Source organism: Narcine bancroftii, chromosome 6 (genome assembly GCF_036971445.1).
Source record: "Narcine bancroftii isolate sNarBan1 chromosome 6, sNarBan1.hap1, whole genome shotgun sequence".
In the NCBI taxonomy this organism is placed as follows: Eukaryota; Metazoa; Chordata; class Chondrichthyes; order Torpediniformes; family Narcinidae; genus Narcine; species Narcine bancroftii.
In genome coordinates, this window is record NC_091474.1 from 65,596,919 (window position 1) to 65,620,874 (window position 23,956).

Consider the following 23,956-nt stretch of genomic DNA (forward strand, 5'->3'; position numbering starts at 1 on the left):
GTGTCCGAGGAGAGCTTGGAAATATTAACCAGTGAAAGTGAAGCTTGGTTTCAGCCAGGCATCAAACTGGTTAACCTGGAGTTTGGGCACGATCAGTACAAAGACTCACATTTAACCTGGAGTTTGGGCACGATCAATACAAAGACTCACATCTGCTGAGCTGCAGAATACAGTATTGATTTGGATGTGAGTCTGTGGTCAGCTTTCGGACAGAGGGATATGTGGAAGCACATTACTTAATTCTGAGCAGCATTTGGCTATTTTTCTCATAGCTATTTCCTGCAATTTCATGTGCTGATATTTGATTCCCCACAACCCCCCCATTTTTTTTAAAAGACATTCTTTTTCCCATTTATTCAGCATTCCCCCTCTACGGCATACAACACTGCTCGCCAAGAAATCGAGAGCTCAGCGCGTGGGGAGTTTCAGGCACGACAGGGCATCCTAAAACACCGCATCATATTGGTACACCAGCACTGAGCACTTGCTCTGTGCTTCTCTCTCTCTCTCCCACCTCTCCCTTCCTCCCTCCCTCTCTCTCTCTCTCTCTCTCTCTCTCTCTCTCTCTCTCTCTCTCGTTCTCTCTGTCTCCGTCTCTGTGCAGTTGTAGTGTCCATTCTCTGGCTGTCAGTGTTGTGATTCTGTGTAGCTTCAGACAAGAAGGCGGAGTGAACGCTCTGAACTGCTATCAGGTTGGATGGGCGATAGTTGAGAAAGGAGGGAACTCGGGAACGCAGCAGTAATGATATTTTACATCTATAGAGTGCATTTCAGGCAGGAAAGCATCCACAGGGAGCATAATCGTTAGGAATTACACTTATTGCCAAAGAAGGATCTATCAGGAAGAGTAAGTCATGGTTTGATTGGAAACATGGAACATTACAGCAGAGTACAGGCCCTTCAGCCCACTGACCTATGTAAACTTACTCGACAACAATCTAACCCTTCCCACCCTAACACCCATAAACCTTGATTTTTATTGCACCCATGTGCATGTCCAAGAAACATTTGAATCCCCCTATTGTACCAGTCTAAACCACCACCACCCCCAGCAATCCCCACTCTGAGTATAAAACTTACCTCTGACATCTCCCCAAAACTTTCCTGCACTTATACAGATGTCCTCTGGTCTGTGCTATTGTCACCCAAGAAAAAGGCGCTAAATGTTCCTGTGCAGTTTTATCTCTGTTCACCTGGAACCTGCTTCTTTTCCAAGGCAACTCTTCAGTGGACAGATGAACCTGCCCATCTAGTCATCAGATTGAAGAGCCATTGCATCTGATGAATAAATTGACGGAAACAGGCATTTCAGCCAAACCTGCCCACATTGACTCTAGCCCCACCTGCCTGCATCCCTTTAACCAAGTGATTCCCAAAGTAGGCAATGGGGGAAAGGGGGGCAGTTAGGGGGGTGGTGAGGTAAAAGGAGGTGTTCTGAACCTTCTGTCTTGTTACTATTCAGTCTGCTGCAAAGTTTAATGAAGAAGACAGTGTGGTGATTCTCTGGCCAGACGCGGGGTGGCCGTAGTGAGCAAAATAAACAGCGTCAAAGCATTCTTGCAAGAGCCGGTCTCGGTGGCCGCCAAGTTGTATTGGCATCACTACTGCCCTCTCAGGGCTGCCACCAACCCCCGTCTTAGTGCTGCCACCAACCCCCCTCTCAGGGGCACCACCAACCCTCCCACCCCACTCAGAGCCGCCACTAACCCTCCCACCCTGCCCAGCGCTGCCACTAACCCATAAAAAGTTTGGGACCTATTGCTATTCATATATCTGTCCAAATGTTTCTTAAACATTGCAATCGAACCTGCCTCAACCACCTCCTCTGGCAGCCAATTCCATACACCCACCACCCTCAATGCAATAAATGTTACCCCTCCGCTTCCTATTAAGTCTCTTCTCCCTCACCTTAAACCGATCCCCCCCCTACTCTGGGCAAAAGACTCCATGAGCTCACCTGATTGATTTGTCTCATGGTTCATAAAAATCAGAACTCTATAAACAGCAACTCCTGGGCCCTTCAACAATGGAACTGGAATGGCATACTGACACAGCTTAGAGAAAAGTGACCCGCGTTCAATCCCGATGTATGGTACAGGGCTTGCGCCTTCTGCCTGTGGCTGCGTGGGTCTCCCTCTGGTGCCTCAAAAGGTTTGGTTATTTAATTAGGCACTGTAAATTGCCCTAAAGTGTAGATGAGTTGGGGTGGGGGTGGGGGGGTAGAGTTGGCAGAATTATATAGAAATTTACACAGTCATCACAGACTCAATGGGCTGAAGGGCCTGTTTGCATGCTATATGACTCCATACCTCTGTAACTGCTAACCGTTGGGAATTTGACTTTCTTGTTCATTGTCCCCTTGGAGATGAAAACTCATTTCCCAGAGTTTGGTTTTTTTTCGCTTGAGGTCTCATCTTGCTGACTGCCCAATTACTTTCTTCATTAACCCTGACAACACTGAGAGCTGGGCTGAGAAAACTTGCACACTCCATGAGGAAAGCAGCTCGGAATAAGGTTATTAACAGAACAGTGAAAGCCACTCATTACACTAACAATGGACGTCATCCCACTAAACAGTGTTCCCAGCAGGAGACAGGGCTCACAGGAAGTCAAGAGAACGTCAGACCATGAGAGCAACCTTGCATTCACCTCAGCCGTCCAAAAATTACACTTTTTCTCCCTTGCACTGTTTTCCACCTCATCTCAGAAAAGTTCCTGCTCCAAGTTGCTTACATGAGCAACTTCTGTAAGCGCGCCTACTCTGTAACATAAACTTTGTCAACAAATCCATCCCTTTCAACTGCGGTGGATACTAAAGGTTACTGCCAGTGTACAAAGAATGAACAGATATGAGGAGAAAAATATTTGCTTTATGGGATACCTGTCACATACGTAGGGCCCTACATCCACATCGAGAGTGTTTAGAAATGTCACCACTTTTGTAACAAGGAAAACACCACGACGGCTTTGTGTGCAGCAAGACCCCCACATCAGTGAGAGAGAAGCTGCTGGAGACTATAGGATTTATGGACATTTGTGAAGGCGCAAACAGATTAGGGACAGTCCATATGGCTTTGTGAGGGGCAGGTCGCTTCCTTCTTATAATCTAGAGGTACAAATGGTAACAGGCACTTGAGCCCAGACCAACTAACCCCCTACGTCTTTGAAATGTGGGAGGAAACCCATGCAAACACGGGGAGAACTCATATGCTCCTTCCAGTCAGTGCCAGATTCGCTGTGATAACGTTGCACTAACCACTACACCCTGCTCATTTCTTACCAATGTGATAGAATTTTTTGAGGAATTGGCAAAGTGGGTAAGGCAGTGGATGTGGTTCGCTTTAATGGCACTGAAGTAGAAGGAGTAGATGGCTTCAAGTTTTTGGTGCAAGCAGGCTGACAGGACAGTCAAGAACGTGCAGCAACACGTGTACTCTTTACGATGTTGGCTTGGTTTGAATATCAGCCATTACTTTACACTGAAGAAAAGAACGTAGGAAATCTGCAGCACAGTACGGGCCCTTCGTGCCAACCTAATAACCTACTCTAAAACCGCCTCAAATTTCTCCACTGCATAACCTTCCATTTTTCTCAGATCCATGCATCTATCTCATAGTCTCTTAAAAGTTCCTATCATACTGCCCTCCACCTCCGTTGCTGGCAGCACATTCCAGGGACCTACCACTCTCATTGTGGAGATCATCCTCCCTGTACTTATCCCCAAACATCTTAAAACTGTATCCCCTCGTGTTAGCTATTTAAGCCCTGGGAAAAAAAGCCTCTGACCATTCACATGATCAGTGCCTTTCATGATCTTGGCAACTTCTATCAAGTCACCCCTCATTCTCCGTCACTCCAAGGAGAAAAGTCCAAGTTCACTCAACCTATCCTCATAAGGCATACCCTTCAATCCAGCCAGCATCCTTGTGAATCTCCTCTGCACACTCTCTATAGCCTCCACATCTTTTCTGTAATGAGGTGACCAGAAATGAACTCAATATTCGAAATGGGGTCTAACCAAGGTCTGTAGGATTACCTCACAGCTCTTGAACTCAATCCACAGTCAATAAAGGATAACACACCATACATCTTAACAACATCATCAACCTGTGCAGCAGTTTTGAGGGTCCTCTGGACACGGGCCTCAAGATCTTTAAGTTTGCCCATATTACTTAGAGTTCTCCCATTCACATTGTATTGTGCCTTCAATTTTTGACCGACTATAATGAATCACCTCACAACAAGCTGGGTTAAACTCCATCTGCCACTGCTCAGCTCAGCTCTGCATCCAGTCAATATCTTTCTGTAACCACTGGCATCCCTCCACACTGTTCGCAACACCACCCACTTTTGTTCCATCTACAAATTTACTAACCCACCCTTCCATTTTGTTTTAGACAAACAGCACAGTAACAGGCCATAAACTTCATTGCCCAATTTACACCCAATTAACCTATACCCCACCAAGTTTTTTAAGGGTGGGAGGAAGCTGGAGCCCCCAGGGAAAACCAATCCAGACAGCAGGAGAATGTACAAACTCTTTACAGACCGTGCTGGATTAAAACCCCTGTCCCAATTGCTGGCGCTGTAAAGGCATTGACTAATGGCTATACCAACCATGCTGCCCCAAAACTTCCATTTCCTCATTAGGTCATGCATAAATTCCCAAACAGGAGGGGTCCCAAAACAGATTCCTGTGAAACACCAATGGTCATCGACCTGCACGTAGAATACAAACCATCTGCAATTGCCAGCTGCCTTTTCTGGGCCACCCAATTCTGTATCCACAAAGCAAGTCCTCCTTGGATATCATGCTTCCTTACTTTCTGAATGGGCCTTGCATGGGGAACCTTATCAAGTGCCTTACGGAAATCCATATACACTGCGTCAACCACTCTACCTCCATCAATGTTACATCTTCAAAGAATTCAATCGGGCTCATGAGACATGACCTTCCCCTGACGAAGCCATGCTGACCATCCATAATCAAATTGTGCCTCTCCAAATGCTTGTAAATTCTTTCTCTCAGAATCTTCTAAAACAGCTTGCCCACCTTTGAAGTAAGACTCACTGGATTATATTTTCCCCTCATACAAATTAAATGTTTCCCAAATTGTCTATCCCTGTTCTTCTCCATCTGAATGGTAAAGGAGAGAGAGTTCTGATCATCTTCTCCAAACTGTTCTTGCACTGAGACATCCGTCACATGACCTGGTCCATTTCCCAAGTCTTCTCTCATTGGTCTATCTACATATTGTGTCAGGAAATCTTCCTGAACACAACTAACAAATTCCACTTTATCCAAATCCTTCAGTCTAAGATGGTCTAGAAAAGTTAAAATCATCCATTACAAATATCTTATTATTTTGGATCTTTCTAGATTCTGCCTCCCTATCTGCTCCTCAATGTCTCTGTTAGTATGGGAGGTAGAGGGGGGTGGCAATCTATAATATACACCCACTTGGGTAATTGCCCTTTCCTGTTCCTGACTTACACCTACACTAACTTAGATGACCATCCTTCCACTACTTCCCCCTTTTTCTGCAGCCATTATGGTATCCCTGATCAGTAATGCCACACTCCCACATCATTACCTCCCTCCCTGTCCGTACTCCCATTATTTACCCTTCAGGACCTCATCACTTTTCCTGTCTGTGCCCTTGGTACCAATGTGTAATTTAGTTCCAATCCCATGTGACCTGAGCTATTCCTTGTGTCCAGTCCCATGTGACCTAAGCTTTTTCTCATGTCCAATCCCATGTGACCTAAGCTGTTTTCTCGTGCAGAATCCCATATGTCCTGAGCTGTTCCTCCTGTCCAATCCAATGTGACCTGAGCTGTTCCTCGTATCCAATCCCACGTGCCCCCATGATGTCTTGTCATTGCCTCTGAGTTAGGAATTGAACCTGAGGGAAAGATAAGAAGCAAGGAGTGACTACCAATTGAGCTAAATCTCAATCAAAGGATTGGAGCATAACATAGCTGGGCCTTGAGGAACATGGACCACAATATTCAACAGAATGTCCTCAATCCTTAACAGGAAAAAATATATAAGAACCAATTTAACAAACTATTTGTATTTGGTAAATATGAGGAGAGATCTTTAATAAATAAATAAAAGGAAAGGTTTTCAATCTGGTAAAGGCAATGAAAGAATTTCTTCTGGGAGTTCAAGAAGATGATCCTAAAATTAAGCTCATGCCTTTCAGGGATTAATGAAGAGACTCATTTTCACACAAAGGGGAGATGGAAATCTGCAACTCAGTCACCCAAGAAATGAAATCTTCACTCTAGTTGATTGAATTTAGTTCTGTAAGAGTATCATGGGAAAGAGAAAGACAGGCAGATGGAATTGAGATTCAGATCGGCCTTAATCTAATGGAACAGCGGAATAGTCATAGGAGACTGGAAACCCTGCTGCTGTCCCCATGACTCTATCCCAGGTTTTGCTCACCAGTGGTTCCAAACTGAAATTGAGATGCTTAAGTTTGCACCCATGGACAGTCAAGTCCACAGGTCCCAAACTTGGTATCACAGAGTCAGAATTTTCCAGCATAGAAACAAAGCCTTCACCCCAATCTGTCCATGTCCATTAAATTGTCTACCCAAGCAAATCCAGTTTGCCTCCATTTTCCCCATGTCCCACTAAATCTATTCTATCCAGGTATCTGTGTAAATGTCCTTTTAAGGTGGCAAAGGTGCACCCCTCTACCATTCCTCTCCACATACCTAATACCCTGTGTGTGAAAAAAGTGGCCATCGGGTCCCCTTTAAATCTTCCCCCTATCTATAACCAGCCATGTTAGACTCCTCTTCCCTGGGAGAAGGTTTACCCAAATTGAAGCGCTCACCCAGCATATGCATTCGGTGAACTGGATATGACTTCATCTACATCGGTAAAACTAAATGCTGATTGGGTGACCTCTTTCCCGAACATGCGCGCTCTGATTATGGGTCAACTGGAACCCCGCCCCGGTTGCCCACAATTTCAATTCCTCTCCCCATTCCCATATGGACATGCCTGTCCTCTACCTCATGCATTGCCAGGGTGAGGCTAAACCTAAACAGGGAAACAAAACATCATATTCCCCCTGGCAAGCCTTAAACCCAAAGGGGTGTGCATTGATGTTTTCCAACGTTAAGTAACTCCCATTCCCACCTGGTTCCACTGTCTCCATCTCTTTTATTTATTTTAAATTTAGATATCCAGCAAAATAACAGGCCATTTCAGCCCCCGAGACCATGCCAACCAAGGTAGGAGGAAACCGGAGCCCCCAGGGAAAACCAATGCAGATATGGGGAAAACATGCAATTCCCTTACAGACAGTGCAGGATTTGAACCCCGGTCCTGGTCACATTGCACTAACCATCTTCTTTCCCTATCCCTTTTCTCGCCACCCTCCTCCCCCCCCAACCCGAGGTCATTCCACCTCTCCCTCCTTCTGTCCAATATGCTGCCATCTCTTTGCCCCTCTGCATTTTTTCTGCCCCCCGAATGATACATTTGACATCATCCCTTAGGAGTATAGTCTTGATAAAGGGTCCCGACCCAAAACATTGCCTGACCATTTCCACTCATGGATGCTGCCTGACCTGCTGAGTTCCTCCAGCTTCTCACTGCTTGCCTTGCTTTGTGTTTCATTGCCCGAGTTGGAGCAAATGAAACAGTTCCTCTGCATCCCAATTGGACTGGATCAAGAGAAAGGCAATTGTGGGCAATTTCAAAGGGTGAGAGGTGACTGATTAGAGCTATATGTTAATGAGGGACTTAGATAGGTGGACAGCCAGCACCTTTTTCCTGGGATTACAATAGCAAATACCAAAGGAGATCTGATTAAGGTGAATGGAGCAAAGTTTGGGGGAAACAAGGTTTATACACTAAGAGTGGTGGACTCTGGGGGAGCTGGTGGAGGGTGGTACAATAGGCATTTTCAGAAGACTCCTAGACGGGCACTTGAATTAAAGGAAAATAGAGGATGATGGGTGTGAGAGAGAGAAGGATTACAATGATGGTTTAGATAGGTCAGCACAACATTGTGAGCTGAAGGGCCTGTACTGTGCTGTCCTGTATGTTTGATGTTTGCGGCATCTGTTCCAGTAGCTCAAGGCTGATCTTCTCCGATTTTAAGTCCAAAGTCCGGCCAAATGGTCCCTTAAGAGAAACGAGACAAAGACACAAGGCAGCTGATGTGAATGCTGACCTCCTTGGAAGTGAGAGTGGGAGGTGTATACGCTGCCCTGAACGCCTCAATGGTTTTGAAGCATCACTCTTTCAAGTGAGAAGGAACAAGGTTGGTGGTGCCATGAGCTGTGTGGTGTACAAAGTGAATGAGCAATGTTGTCTTTGGTAGACCCACAGTATGGGCCAAGTCAAGCCACCGAATAGTTGCGCCACACGAGAAAACAGGCAGTTCTGGATCAGACAGAGCTTGGAAAAGTAACTTAGCAACGAAGCAAATTATACAAACAGTATCAGTGACAAAGGCAAGAGGATCGAATAAAATCACACCAGGCTCTCTTTATAATCATTGTCCATTGAAAGCTGGACATCTCCAAACATATGTTTCCAGGGAAATAAGACATCTGCAGTTGCTGGGCTTAAGTTCAGTGCCCACAAGTGCTGGGGAAACTCAGCAGGTCATGCAGCATCTGTGAAAAGCAATAGGCCGTCAACGATTCAGGCCTAAATCCTTCTTGAGTTGTAGAAGGGCTCAGGCCCAAAACGTCATCTGCCATGGATGCTGCATGACCTACCGAGGCAGTTAATTAGTTAAAAACTAGAAGTAATTAAAAAAGGAACCGACCTTCTGCCCACTTCTGCATTGTGTCAATATCCTGTTGTTAAGAATAAGGTTGTGGTTCTGTTACCCAACTGAACCAATATTAATGATAATGAGATCAATGGGTTAGAGCCGGCCTCTATAGAATTCAAGCAAACAGTTGATTGTTTAAATGAGAATGCTGTCAAATACAAATTTAACAACTCCTATCTTTACTGATTAAATACCCATTTTGCAAACATAAACAGTCACAGAATGCTAGAAACTATGAACAGGAAAAGGCTATTCAGCCCTTAAACCTACCTCACAATTCGATATGATAATGGATCTCCACACCCCTTGGCCCCTTTAGCCACAAGGGCCACATTCAATTCCCTTCGGAATATATCCAACGAATCAGCCTCAACAATTTTCTATGGCATGGAGTTCCTCAGGTTCACAACTCTCGCCACATCTCAGTCGTAACTGGCATCCCCCTTCTCCTGAGATGGTGACCCTTTGTTCTGGACTTCCCCAACATTTGGGTCCATAAGAAATGCCCTTGGGCCCAGCTGTACAACTGCTGCTCCTGCTCTGTCCACTCAGCGGGAACATGGATGATCTTCTGCCTACTCTGGACCAAACTGTCTCCAGTCCAGAACTCACCTTCTTCAGTAGAGACTGGATCGTGCCCACCTTGGAAAGCATCATGGGCTGAGAGCAAACATCAATGTGATTAGGACCACTTCTGAATTATCTATGTGTTAATGATTAGAAGTTGACATTGGAATGAGTCAGGAGGAGTGACAAATTTGAAGTATTACTGAAACCCAAGGAGCAGCGTTATAATTTAAGAAATTTGATGAAGCAACTCTTGAAGGACGGCATGGTTCATGCAGCGGTTAGTGCAACATTACTCCAGCGCCAGCGACTCAGGTTTGAATCTGGCACAGTCTGTAAGGAGTTTGTACATTCTCCCCCTGACCTACGTGGGTTTCCTCTGGATGCTCTGGTTTCCTCCCACCCTTCAAAACATACGCAGGGGGTTGTAAGTTAATGAGGTTATTTGGACAGCATGGACAGAAGGGCCTGTTACCACGCTGTATGTATGTACATCGCGCAGGGGCAATCCACTGAGGAAAGAAAAATTAAAGTGAAGCACAGAAGTCTGCAGACGCTATGATTGCCCTGAAACACACACTGAAGTATTGGAAGAACTTAGCCAGTCTTTTCAGTGCCCGTGAAAAGCAAAGGTATATTCCCGGTGTTTCGGGCCTAAGAGCTCCTTCAAGGAATAAGCAGAATTAGGAAGTAGGAAAATTAAGAAAAAAACAAAAAGCTGCCCATTAACCGGTCGTATGTAATCATCCTGCAAACTGAATGCTTACAAAGGAGCACTTGCAGCTGCGAAATCCACCCACATCCAAGCACGAGTGGGGAAGTGAGACTTTCACGGAACAGAAATCCAAGTGCGCTCATCTGTGGTTTAATAATTTAACTTGGTGGTTTCAACTGAAGGTAGAAATCAAACATCGTAATGGGATGCTCAACTGATGTACGTGAGGTTTCAAAGCATTGTAACGCGTAACTTTTCTCCAAGGCAACTTGAACTCAGCACACCCACTGACTTTCTCCAGCAGATTGTTTGCTCAAGTTTATTGTCACACGCAACCTGATGCACACGCAATACACACACAGTACCCAGCACATAATAATCACACATAGATCCATAAAGATATAAAATTAAAAATGTATAATTATTTTGGAATAATTTATTTGCTTTCTTTATAAAATACCCAAGGTTACGGGATACCATTCATCAATCTTACAGGAATAGCGAGAAGAGGCCTTGCAATCCTGATTTTGATGCTCCTGTACCTCCTTCCTGATGGCAGTGGGTCAAAGATACTGTGCACTGGATGGAAAGGGTCCTCAATAATTCTTTGAGCCTTAGTTAAGCGGCACTCCTGATGAATGTTGTCATAGAGGAGAGGGAGAACGCAGTGATGATCCCCTGTATTGACTTCCAGTCTGATGCTTTGCAGCTACATTGGCAGCATCTGCAATCTTTTGTGTCTCTTTTGATAATTAATCCTATGGTTTTAGAACCATAGAATGCAACAGCATGGAAAACAGGCCATCCGGCCCCTCCAGTCTGTGCTGACCATCATCTTGCCCGACCTACTCCCATTCCATAACCCTCCAAGTCTCTCATATCCATGAATCTATCCAATTTATTCTTAAAACACATGATTGGGCCCACATTCACCACATCAGATGGCAGCTCATTCCACACTCCCACCACTCTCTGAGTGAAGAACTTGCCCCCCTAATGTTCCCCCTAAACCTTTCCCCTTTCAGTTTAAAACGTTATCTCCCTGAATCTGAGCAGAAAACACCTACTCGTATTGGGTTTCATTATGCTTGACGCATTGTGATTTCTTTCTCACCTTTTTAAAGCAAGTTACTGATCAGTTGAGCAGTCTTCCTGCTCTGTTCTAAACGGCAGGATTCCTCCTGAATGCAGGGTTGATCCTTCCTGCTCACTGACACAAGTGAGATCCCAGAGTGACCACTCCTCAGTGCACCTTCAAAACACACGGATGTCTGTGGGCAGCTACCCCTTCAGACCTGAAGTTGTTTCAGACCTGTTTAGTGTTCAAGGGGAACTATATACTGGGCACCCAAACGTCGGGATTCGCAAGCTTCCCGGAATCAGTCCGCCCCTCTGGAAACATATCCTGTCCATTATTCACCTTCCTTTCTACTCTCCTCACAGCGACCAAACCAAAGATCCAAATGCAAAATAAACACCCGAAAGCATGAACAACAAATATTATCTGAATATATTTGGCGGTATATAAGACTATGAGGGGCTTAGATAGGCATTGGACAGCCAATGCCTTTTACCTGGGGTGACGGGTAAAATTGGTTCATCAGAGGTACGTGTTCTCCTCAGGGAGCAACTGGTTCCTGGAGGCTGGTACAAGGGGGACGTTTAAAACTCTTGGAGAGGCACATGGACATCAGGGCAGATTATGGGTGTGAGATAGGGAAAAATTAGATTGCTGTAGGGTAGGTTTACATAGGTTGGTGCAACATCATGGGCTAAAGGGCCTGTAGTGTGCTATAATGTTGTAGGTTCCATTCAGTGATGTCTGATAGAAAAAGTAGAATGCATTGCTGCCTCTCCTCTTTCCTCCTTCCCATCCATCCAGTCTATTTTGTGGAATAACAATGCCGTGAAAGCCTCAGCTTCTGTTGTAAAACAGCATTGCCAAACCCACTTTCTGGATTAGAGTCACCGTGTGGAAACAGGCCCTTCGCCTCAACCTGCCCATCCCCACCTACAATAGTCCCACCTACCTGCATTTGGCCAATAACCCTCTAATCCTATCCATGCCTCCATCCATATTTTAATTAACCGTTGCAACAGTAGCTGCTTCAACCACCTCCTCCAGCAGCCCATTCTATAAACCCACCATTCTCGATATAAAAAAATACTAGTTACCCAATGTGTTCGTGTTATTGGCCTGCTATACATTGCTGCCAGTCACCCACAAGTGACAGACTGTCTTGGGCTGGCAGGGAAATGGGACCATACCCAGTTGCTGTGGTTCTGGCGTCCGACAGATTGTCACTTCACTCCAGGCGCTCAGAGAGAAAGTATCAGTCAGAACAAACATTCCGTGGAAACCTGTCAGTCGCCAGAGTGCAACCAAGGAAGGAAAGAGAGGGAGGGAGAGCAAAAGAGTGGGAGAGATGGAGAGAGGGAGAGAAAGAAAAGGAGCACAGCAAACCAAGGAAGGGTGAGAGTGCAGTTCAAGTGAGAGAGAAGAGAAACTGTAGTGACCCAAGCTGTGGGCTTTTGCATGATGTATTTTGTTCCAGGAGTCAAGCAACTTTGGTACTGCCTTCTGAGTATAGGGCTGGTGACGAAGTGCTTGAATTAGGTGTGGAGTTGGGGTTTGATTATTATTGTATAACTTACTAATTGCCACTAAGTCAGACAATGAAGCCAAGTATGATAACAGTGGCAAAAAGTGCCAGTGAAGAGTGAAGAAGTATTGTACGATTAAACTCTACCTGAGTGTGCAATGTGACTGGGTGAGATGGTCAGCAAATCCACAACCACACCCAGGTCAGAGTTGGCAATGGGAGGCAAGCCTTTAATTGGCAACAAACAAAGCCTGATCTTCCTGATCCGCTGCACCAATTCCATGTGCCCAAACCTCCTTGGTGATAATAACAATGAGATTATTGTCATACACAGTGTACAATGTACACATGCACCGAATTTCCAACTTGCTGTATCTAAACAAATACATCATTAAAACAAAAGCTACAATAACATTAAAAGGAGGCATTAAGTACAGGAGGAGATCGATAATAAATTTTCAGTTACCACAGTACAAGAAAAAAGTGGTTACCATAGTTCAGGGGGTTTTGTGGTGGTGTTGGAGCAGACCCTGATCAGTGTTACAAGAGGAGGTTCGAGAGCCTGAGAGCCGTTGGAAAGAAACTGTTCTTGAACCTAGAGGCGCTGGCCTTTCCTGGGCAGCCAACCACGAGGCATTCCAAACTCCAGGGGGAGCATCGGACCAGTGCAGAGGACTAGAAACGGGGAGAACACCCCCCTTTCCTCCCCCCATTATGAAAGAGAAGCAAAGGAAATGATCCTACAGGACCCTGATAACAGCAGCAGGCAAGCAAGACACTCGGCGGCTGAAGGACCCACAGAGGGCTGTGGGCTGTTTGCGACTTGCGGACGAAGGATTGACACAGGCATCCGGTCTGGCATCATCCGGTCAAAGGATCCACATGTGGGCTGCTGGAGTCTGGTTCATGGGAAACAGGTATTGGAACCGGGATTCGAGAGGGTGTTGAGAGCAAGAAGGGCACCCGAAGGGCCTCGGGCGCTGAAGACTTCCCAATTGTTTTGGAGGTTTGGATCTGGAGCTTGGGTTGCCAATGGATCGAACAGAGGCTGCAGGTGGATCCGTGGGCACTCATGTCGAAGAGATGATCTTTTGCCTCTCTTTCTCTTACTGTTAGAGACAATGGGCAATGCTAATAGTGACTTTGTCTGCAAAAGGAAATTTTTGTGTATATTACATTTTTTGTATTATTATAACAATAAATGAAATCTTCACTCTTCTGTACCTTCTGCCCAAAGGTAGCGGCGCAAAGAGGATGTGACCAGGGTGATGGGGGTCCTTTATGATGTCTTGAAGCAGTGCCTCCTTCAGATATCCTCAGTAGATGGGAGGTCAGAGTCTGTGATGGGCCTGGCTATGTTTGCTACCTTCTGCTTTCTTGAGCACTTGAATTCTCAAACCAGGCTGTGATGCAACCAGTCAGTATAGACTCCACAGTGCCCTTGTAGAAGTATCTGATGACATGCAGAATTGCCTCAGGCTCCTTAGAAAGTAGATGGGCTGGTGTGCCTTCTTCACCCTTGCCTCAATGTGTTGGCTCCAGGAGAGGTCTTCTGAAATGTGAACTCCCAGGAGAGTTCTAACCCTCTCTAACTCTGTCCCATCAATGCAGATACTCTTCTCCACCAAGGCAAAAGAATTTGGTGGGGAGGGGGGGGGAGAGGGGTGTGGGCGTGGCGTGATGCCGTAGGGAGAAGACATGGGAAGACACCCGAACTATCTGAAACCTGTTTGAAATTTTTTTATAACTGTTCATTACATTGCTGAAGTACCTTACAAACAGTCATTAGGAATATTAAAGCCCAAACAGCCAAGAAACCAGCCATTAAACAGTCAACAATTATCGAAGAAACTCGGCCTACCTTTGCACATGGAGCCTCCGGAGTCAACTTCAATGCAACCTAGACCACAGCACCATTCAACTGGTAGGATGTATTCCACACCAGTGCCGATCTTGCATACCATTGCGCAAGATGGCTTCGGCGACCGTCATCGATCTCCTCCAGACCAAAAGGATCAACTGTGCAGGCGTGAAGTTTCGCACATGTGCACTGCATTTGAAATGGTCCAGGCTGCAATGGGGGGGGGGGGGGGTTTCGCACCCGTAGTTGGGTCATGCTGACTCCTGTTTCGGTGGAGGAGGAGGAGGAGGAGGGCGTCGCTGGAATGGAGGAAAAAACTGTCATGTTTAAGGGTAGGCCTACAGTGAGGCAGGCTTTTAAGCTTAAGTCTGACCCTCATCATTCAGATTCTGCTTTGCCTGAGTTATCTAAACAAGTGGAGAATTTGGCTATGCAAGTGAGCCAAGGATTTTCTGTTGTGAAGGATCAATTTGCTGAAAGGCAAAAGAATTCATCTGCCTGCCTCGTTCTCTGCCCACTTTGTGCAAGCCGTAAACAAGCATTTTTTTTTCCAACTGCGCATCTGTTCAGAAGCACAAAATCGCCAGATGTTAGAAACTTGAGCAACGAATGACTGGCTGGAGGAACTCAGCATCCATGGGGAGAAATGGTCAGTCACCATTTCAGGTTGGGGCCCTTTATCAAGCCTTGATGAAGCGTTCAGCCATGAAACATTGACTGACCTGCCCACAGATGCTGTCTGACCTGTTGAGACCCAATCTTTGGATCGTCTACATTGGTTCAACGTAATACTACATTTAGAATGTAATATGAAATTCTTTAACCTTGTCTACTGTAAGGAAGACAGATAGTCACCACACTGTCCAGTGCCCCTCACAGAGTTGAGGCCTCAGCAAGGATCAAACTCATGACCCCTGGTTTACAAGACCAGTGCTCTAACCAGTGAGCTATCAGAGCCTCGGAGTCTTCACTCAGGAGAAAGACCTTGGCAGAGCAAAGGTTCAGTGCTGGGAATGACAATAGATTTAAGAACGATGAGACCGCAGATATTTTAGAACACGTAAAGGTGGATAAACAAGTCTTGTGTAAGGGATAGATAAGGAAGAGGCAGGAAGGTTGTTTCCATCTGTGGGTGAGATTCAGGGATTAGGCGTAGGACAGAAATGAGGAGGAGTGGCTTACCTCAGAGAGTAGTGAATCTGTGGAATTATCTGCCCATTGATGGATGCTTCATTAAATATATTTAGGACACAGATAGATTTGGAGAGAGCACAGAGAAGATATGCTAGAATGTATCTGGGGTTACAGGCTCTAAGTTATAGGGAAAGGTTAAATAAGTTAGGTCTTTATTCTTTGGAGTGTAGAAGGTTTAGAGGGGATTTGAATGAGGTATTTAAAATTATCAAATTTTAGATAGAGTTGACATGGAGAGGCTTTTTCCTTTAAGAAAGGGGAGATACTAAGGAGAGGACATGAGTTGAAGGTTAGGGGGCAAAAGTTTAGAGGAAACATGAGGGGGGACTTTTTTACTCAAAGAGTGGTGGGTGCGTGGAGCAAGCTTCCAGACGATATGGTGGAGGCAGGCTCGATATTAGCCATTTAAGGAGAAGTGGGATATGTGCATGGATAGGAAAGGAATGGAAGATTACGGGTTGAGTGTAGGTCAGTGGGGTCAGGTGGGAGAAAGTGTTCGGCATGGACTAGAAGGGCCAAGTTGGCCTCTTTCTGTGCTGTATTTATTAAATGTTTGGAAGTGGGGGTGCAAGTCAGTTTGGGCGTAAGTTGATCATTATAGGTGAAATATACTACACAACATTAATAAAATCTATTCCTCTGACAACGAGATGAAATATTTATTTTAAAATAGTCATAAATTTAATAACTGCCACCAGATCTTGTTTGACACACACCGGGCAGCAATTTACATTTCAAATCAGTGCCTGGATTGAAGCAAATTGCACTTAAATATGTGGGGAGCTGTAGGCACTGCCTGGACAGCCCGTCTGGGCCTGTTTGGCTCATCAGATCAGTGGCTAGATTAGTTCTGGAAAGGAGGATACAGGCAGCACTTGGATACCATGGATTGGAACTCTTCCTGGCATCGGTTGGATAGCTACAGGAGAGCAGAAGGAGAGAGGGCAGGTGGAAGACGTGGGGGAGAGATTAAAGGAAATATAATATAAAAGAGGAAGAGAGAGGGAGAGAGAGAAAAAATAAAGAGAGCATCAGAGAGCAGCAGTAGGGACAATGGTGATCTCGGACGTAACTGTGATCAGACGATACTCCATCGGGCTGTATAGTAGGAGAATTAAGGTTTACGGGGAACAGACAGCAAAGTTGAATGGCAGAGCAGGATTGATGGGCCGACTCTTGCTCCTATTTCTTATGTTCTTAACAATAGGTGTAATATGCAGCGCTCTACTTTCCAAAGTTGCAATAAAATCACCCACACCTTTTTATGAACAGCAGTGTGCAGTGACAGATTTACAACCAGTGAAGCCATCCTATCACACACTGTACCTGGGGGAAAAGAATTAAACTCGTGGATGGAAATTAAGTGCTAAAAGATTTCTTTCCCTGAAGAGGGGTTCAGGCCCAAAACATTGGTTATATATCTTTGCCTCCTATGCACACTGCTAAGTTCCTCCAGCATTTTTACTACAATCTCAGTGTCTGCAGACTTTCCTGTTTTGCTCCAAAAATTTTCATTCATCAACACTTCTGTGTCATGGATAAAATCCTGACCATTTAATATGTTCCATTACAACTATACTTTGCACACATGAATCCCTTTGCCTTTAAGGTTAGACAAGATTGAAACATTTAACCTGTGGAAGGTGTCATGTTAACGTTTCAAAAATGAAAAGCATAATCATCAAAACTATTTGGAAAATACATCTTTAGAGTGCACTGTTATTCGTTCATGCTTGAAAAATGCAAAGGCCGGGTTACCTGATCAATGTCTATGGATAAAACATAGAATTTAAGATTAAATTAATGATTTGCATTGCCCCTCAGTTGACTTGAATCAATTTAGCAGGAGTTCTGGGCAGACAATGAAGCAGTTTGTATGCTCCTGAAGCAAGCCATCTCACTGGTTGGATAACAGCCAAGCTGAACCACATCCTTTCAAGCTGAACTGTGTTATTTTTGATTTAAGTTTCTAATACTGAGTAGCTGTCGCAGTCTGAGTTCCAACAGTGCCTGGTATGTAATGAAAATGATGCATTTCCTTCTCCAATGTGAAATGATCAAAGTCTGTGCCTGGAATGCATGGCCTGGGGTGGGGATGGAGGCCGGTACAATAGGGACATTCTTATGGATGTAAGGAAAACAGAGGGTTATGGGCTTGACGTTGGAAAGGGTTAGATTGTTGTAGGGTAGGTTTCCATATGTCGGCACAACATCGTGGGCTGAAGGGCCTGTACTGAACTGTTTTAGGTTATAAGAAGGGTATTTTCTAATTTCATCCTGTGGTGGGAAAAGGAGTGTGGTCTGAGCAATTCCATCAGAATGGCGTTAAGCAGGACAGTCTGCAGATGCTGCGATTGCACTGCGACGCATAAAAGTGCTGAGAAAGTGCTGAACTTCTCCAGCACTCTTGTCCATTAGACTGGTCATCCCAATGGTGTCCCATTCACATCTACCAGCCCATGCAAGAGTCCCAGTTGTAGAAACCAGCCAAGGGTTGATGTCAAGTTGAAGGAATCTCCAGCCAAGTTCGGTGTGAAGCGAAGTGGGGGGGGGGGGGGGGAGCAAATGAGAGCAGTTTCAGCAACGCTTCCAAAGTGCTTTTGACTTTTATGGCCCAGGAATCCCTCACAAACTACAAGGAGGGGTCTCTGAATGGATTCCATTGCATGCTGGATTGGTTCCAGCCCCCTGTGTGTTGGAGGAATTTATGGTTCGTACCATACAGATATGAAGAGTGACATCAGTAACATGGTGTCACTCCACTGGGCTGGTAGCTGAATATGAGCAGGTCCAACACATACATGGCTTGCTTCCACTGAGCTTGAAACCGTCTTGAATGGACAGGTGTGAGGCTATTGTCATTGGTGCACTAATCCACCTCACACTGGTCTACATCCCTGATGACCACCCCCCACCATGAATATCAGATCTCTCCCTCACTTCATCCAGTGTCTTGAACTGGTCCTCAATGCCCCAGTTTAACTACTCCTCCCCTTTCTTCACTCTGGCTGGTCTTCTCTTACCTATGCACCCCTTACCCCCAGATGTACAGTCTGATGTGATTTCCCAGATGGCACACCGTGACCAACAGCTTACCTGCTCCTCAACAACTACAGGAGAAATCCCAGACATTTCCTTAGTCTCAAATATTAGTCCCATTCCCAAAGTCTCTGCGACCAAGACAAATCTCTTCTGTCTCTTTTCCCAGTTCCAATCTCAGAATCTCAAAACATTAATATTTCATTTCCCACCAAAACCGCCTGACTTGCTGAGCAGTTTCTGTTAGAAGGTACAGGGAATCTTGATTTTTGAGGGATATTGGGGATCTCGTTCAGAATGAGAGGTGTATATCAGGTATAGGCAACGTGGAGCAAATGAGGTACTTGAGATGTATAAAAAATGCAAGAAAAACTTCAAGAAGGAAATCAGGAGGCTAAAAGAAGACGTGAGGTTGCTTTGGCTGACAATGTGAAAGAAAATTCTAAGGGTTTCTACAATAAGGAACAAAATTGGTCCCCTTGAAGATCAGAGTGGTTGGCTTTATATGGAGCCATAAGAGATGGGGGGGATCTTAAATGTTTATATTTCATCAGTATTTACTCAGGAAACTGGCTTAGAGTCAGAGAAGTAAAGAAAACAAGCAGTGACGTCATAGAACCTCTTTGGATTAAAGAGGAGGAGGTGCTTGCTGTCCTATAGCAAATAAGGGTGGATAAATCCCCAGGGCCTAACAAGATATTACCTCGGGCCTTGAGGGAGGCGAGTGCAGAAATTCCAGGTGCTCTGGCAGAAATATTTAAAATGTCCTTAGCCACGGGTATCGTGCCAGAGGATTGGAGGGTAGCTCATGTTGTTTAAAAATTGCTCCAAAAATAACCCTGGAAATTAAAGGCCAGGGAGCCTGATATCAGTAGTAGATTATTGGAAGGTGTTCTAAGAGATCAGATATACAATAATTGGGAAAGCCAGAAACTGATTAGGGCTAGTCATCGTGGTTTTTGTATGGTTGGTCATGATTAACCAATCTTTTTCAAGTTGTTTACCAGGAAAGTTGATGAAGGAAATGCATGGATGTTACCTCCATGGACTTTAGTAAGGCCTTTGACAAGGTCCTACATGGGAGGTTAGTCAGAAAGGTTCATGGTGAAGTAGTGAACTGGATTCGACAGTGGTTGGACTGAAAAGGTTTCAAAGCTTGCAGAGGAATCTGAACCAGATGGAAAAATGGGCTGAAAATGGCAGATAGAATTTAATGCAGACAAGTGTGAGGTGTTGCATTCTAGAAGGACAAACCAAGAAAGGACATACATGGTAAATGGTAGGGCACTGAGGAATGCAGTAGAACAGAGGGATCTGGGAATACAGAGACATAATTTCCTGAAAGGTAGATAAATAGGGTCATAATAAGAGCTTTTGGCACATTGGTCTTCATAAATCAAAGTATTTAGTACAAGTGTTGGGATGTAATGTTAAAGTTGTGTAGTACATTGGTGAGGCCAAATTTGGAGTATTTTGTGCAGTTTTGGTCACCTAACTACAGGAAAGCTATCTATAAGATAGAAAGAGTGCAGAGAAGATTTACTAGGTTATTGCCCAGACTTCAGGAACTGAGTTACAGAGAAAGGTTAAACAAATTACGACTTTATTCCCTAGAGTGTAAAAGAATGAGGGGAGATTTGATAGAGGGATTTAAAATTATGAGGGGGATAGACAGAGTAAATGTAGGATAAGCTTTTTCCACTGAGGGTACATGAGATACAAACCAGAGGACAAGGGGAATGTTTAGGGGAAACTTCTTCAGACAGAGGGTGGTGGGAGTGTGGAATGTGCTGCCAGCTGAAGTGGTGAATGCAGGCTCAGTTTTAACCTTTAAGAAGAATTTAGACAGGTACGTGGATGGGAGAGGTATGGAGCGCAATGGGCAGGGTGCAGGTCAATGGGACGAGGCAAAAAAAATGGTTTGGCACAAAATAGAAGGGCCTTTTTCTGTGCGGTAATGTTCTATGGTTCTATGGTTGAGTTGGGCTAAAGGGCCTATTCCATAGAATATGGAACAATATAGCATAATACAGTCCTTTCAGCCCATGACCCATATTAAACCATCTTTTGAGCCATCTAACCTTTTGCCCTTCACACCATTTTTCTTACATCCTTGTGCCTATCAGAGTCTTTTGAATGTCCCTATTGTACCAGCCTCCTCCAACACTCCCCCTCTGAGTAAAACAATGTACCTCTGACATTTCCCCTAAATTTTCTTTAAACAGATGTCCTTTGGGATTTTCTATTGTGGCCCCAGAAAAAAGGTGATGGCTGTCCACCCTACCTATGCTCCTCATCATCTTACACACGTCTATTAAGTTGTCTGTCATCCTTTATCACTCCAGAAAGTCCTCGATCGATCAACTTTGCCTCATAAGATACCTCCTCTAATCCAGGCAACATCCAGGTAAATCACTTCTGCACCCTCTCCAAAGCGTCCACATCCTTCCTGTAATGAGGTGACCAGAAATGAACACAATATACCAAATGTGGTCTTACCACAGTTTTATAGAGCTGCAACATTTCCTCGTGGCTCTTAAACTCAATCCCTGAATAATGAACATCAGCATCTCATACATGTTTTTAACTACCGTATAAGCTTGCAAGGTAATCGTACGGATCTGTGGAGTTGGACCTCAAGGTTCCTCTGTTCCTCCACACTGTCTAGAATCCTGCCATTAACCATACTCCACCTTCAAGTTCAGCCTTCCAAAGTTCATCATTTCACTCTGCTCTGGATTGAAATCCATCTGCCACTTCCCTGCCCAATTTTGCATCCTGTCTCTATCCTCCTGTAACCTATGACAACCATCCGCACTATCCACAACACCTCCAATCTGCAAACTAACTGACCCTCCCCTCCGCTTCTTGGTCCAATTCATTTATAGAAATCACGAAGAGCAGGGGTTCCAGAACAGATCCCTGCAGAACTTGACCTCCAGGAAGAACACCTTCCATCTACTACTCCCCTCTGCTTTCTGCAGGCAAGCCAATTCCGAATCTATACCGCCATACATCCCATGCCTAATGATTTTCGGGATAAGCCTATCACTGGGGACCTTGTCTAAAATTCATGAGCACCACATCCACTGCTTTCCCTTCATCAGCTTGTCACCTTCTTGAAAAACTCAATAGACCTGAGAGGCATGACCTGCCCCTCAGAAAGCCAAGCTGACTATCTCTGAAAAGACTACCCTTCTCCAAATTTTCAGCAACGCTGTCCCCAGAAAGGGTTAACTGCAGGATCCTGTCTAAACATTTTATTTTCCAATATCCTTGCATGGGTTTCGAAGGCCTTGCCCTGACATGAGCACAGCACACAGCATTTGCCTCATCTGCGCTGATTAAATTATCGTGGATTGAATTAGTGACCAAAACTGAACACAGATCCAGTTTAGCCAAGGTCAGGCTGCAGTTTTGTCAGAGTATCTGACTTAAGCCCAACCAACCAAACAGTATAATTTAACATTTACTTTCCTCAGCTTCTCAAAGTGGTTTGAAGCATTGGAGCGTCAAATCAGCCCATGTCCCTTCTTAGTTCCCCTTCATTTATTTTCTGCATCATCTAAAAGATTTTTGTGACATCCATGCTGTTACTCACATCTGTGTTCACCTCCCCTAATCTGGCCCACTTATTGGTTCTGTACCCACCTTTCTGGAACCAACACTGCTGCTTCTAAGACAGAGATCCTTCATTAGCCAGAGCATCAAAGGTTATGGGGGGAGAAGGCCCGGGAGTGGGGTTGAGTGGGAAAATGATTAAAAGGGGCGGTGGTGGGAGGCTCCATGGGCTGAATAGCCTATTTCTTCTCCTACGTCTTATGGTCTGATGGAATACAGTGTAGGGATGTACATGATCATTCACTTTGGTTGAAGGAATGGACTATTTTCTAAGCAGAAATCAGAGGTGCAGAGGGACGGGAGTCCTCGTGCAAGACTCCCCAAAGGTTCACTTGCAGGTAGAGATCAGTGGTAATAAAAGCAAGAGCGATGGAATGAATTAGAATCAGAACTTTTGATCACGAATATGTCATCATGAAATTAATTACTTTGCGGCAGTGTTTCAGTTGCAAATATTGCTATAGATTACATTTTTTTAAAATAAATTTGTGCAAAATGAGAGGATGTGAGGTAGTGTCTGTGGTTCACTGTCCATTCAGAAATCTGATGGCTGAGGGGAAGAAGCTGTTTCTGTACCGCAGGGTGCTTGTCTTCAGGCTCCTGCTTCTCCTTCCCGATGGTAGCAGTGTGAAGAGGGCAGGGCCTGGGTGGTGGTGGGGGTCCTCAAGGATAGAGGCTGCTTCCTTAAGACCCCACCCCTTGTAGATGTCCTCAATGGAGTGAAGACTGATGCCCATGATGGCATTGGCCGAATTCACAACTCTCTGCTGTCTTTTCCTGCCTTGCGCATTAGCACCTCCATAACCAGATAGTGATACAACCAGTCAGAATCCTCTCCACGATACACCTGTAGAAGTTTGCAAGAGTCTTTGATGACATACCAAATCTCTTCAAACTCCTCATGAACTATAGCCACTGGCGAGCCTTCTTCATGATTGCATTTGACATGGAGGGCCCAGGATGTTGACACCCAGGAACTTAACCCGTTCCACTGCTGAGTCATTTATGAAGACCTGATGAGCAATATAAAAGCAGGGATGTAATGCTGAGGCTTTATAAACTATTAGTCAGACCGCTCCTTATCCAAGGAAAGATGTGTTGGGATTGGAGAGGATCAAGAGGAGATTTACGAGAATGATTCCTTGGATGAAAGGAATTATAGCACAGAAGAAGGCCCCTTTGACCCTTCTAGTTTGTGCCGACGAATCTGGGACTGTACTTACTGGAGTTTAGAAGAATGAAGGGGGATCTCATGAGAACCTATCAAATGCTGAAAGGCCTGAATAGAGTGGAGAGGATGTTTCTTAGAGATGATGAGGAATTTCTTCAGCCAGAAGATGGTGAATCTGTGAAATTCGTTACCACGGACGGCTGTGGAAGCCAAGTCACTGGTATATTTGAGGCAGAGGTAGATAGGTTCTTGATTAGAAAGAGAATCAGGGTTTATGGGGAGAAGGGAGGAGAATGGGGTTGAAAGGGATAATAAGTCAGCCATGAAAGAATGGCAGGACTGACTTGATAGGCCGAATAGCCTAATTCCACT

General features: G+C 44.9%; 1 protein-coding gene across 19 annotated transcripts in view; it reads left to right on the plus strand.

Annotated features, from left to right (window-relative positions):
* The window catches only part of dlgap2a (discs, large (Drosophila) homolog-associated protein 2a), a 625,248-nt gene that overhangs the window by 540,044 nt on the left and 61,248 nt on the right, over window positions 1-23,956 (plus strand). Inside the window, exon 11 of one of the 19 annotated variants that reach the window (XM_069885191.1) lies at window positions 361-465. The exons of the other annotated variants lie outside the window; for them this stretch is intronic. Within the exon in view, the coding sequence (XP_069741292.1) occupies window positions 361-465 (105 nt within the window). The remainder of the gene's footprint in view (window positions 1-360; window positions 466-23,956) is intronic. 19 annotated transcript variants of the gene reach the window in all.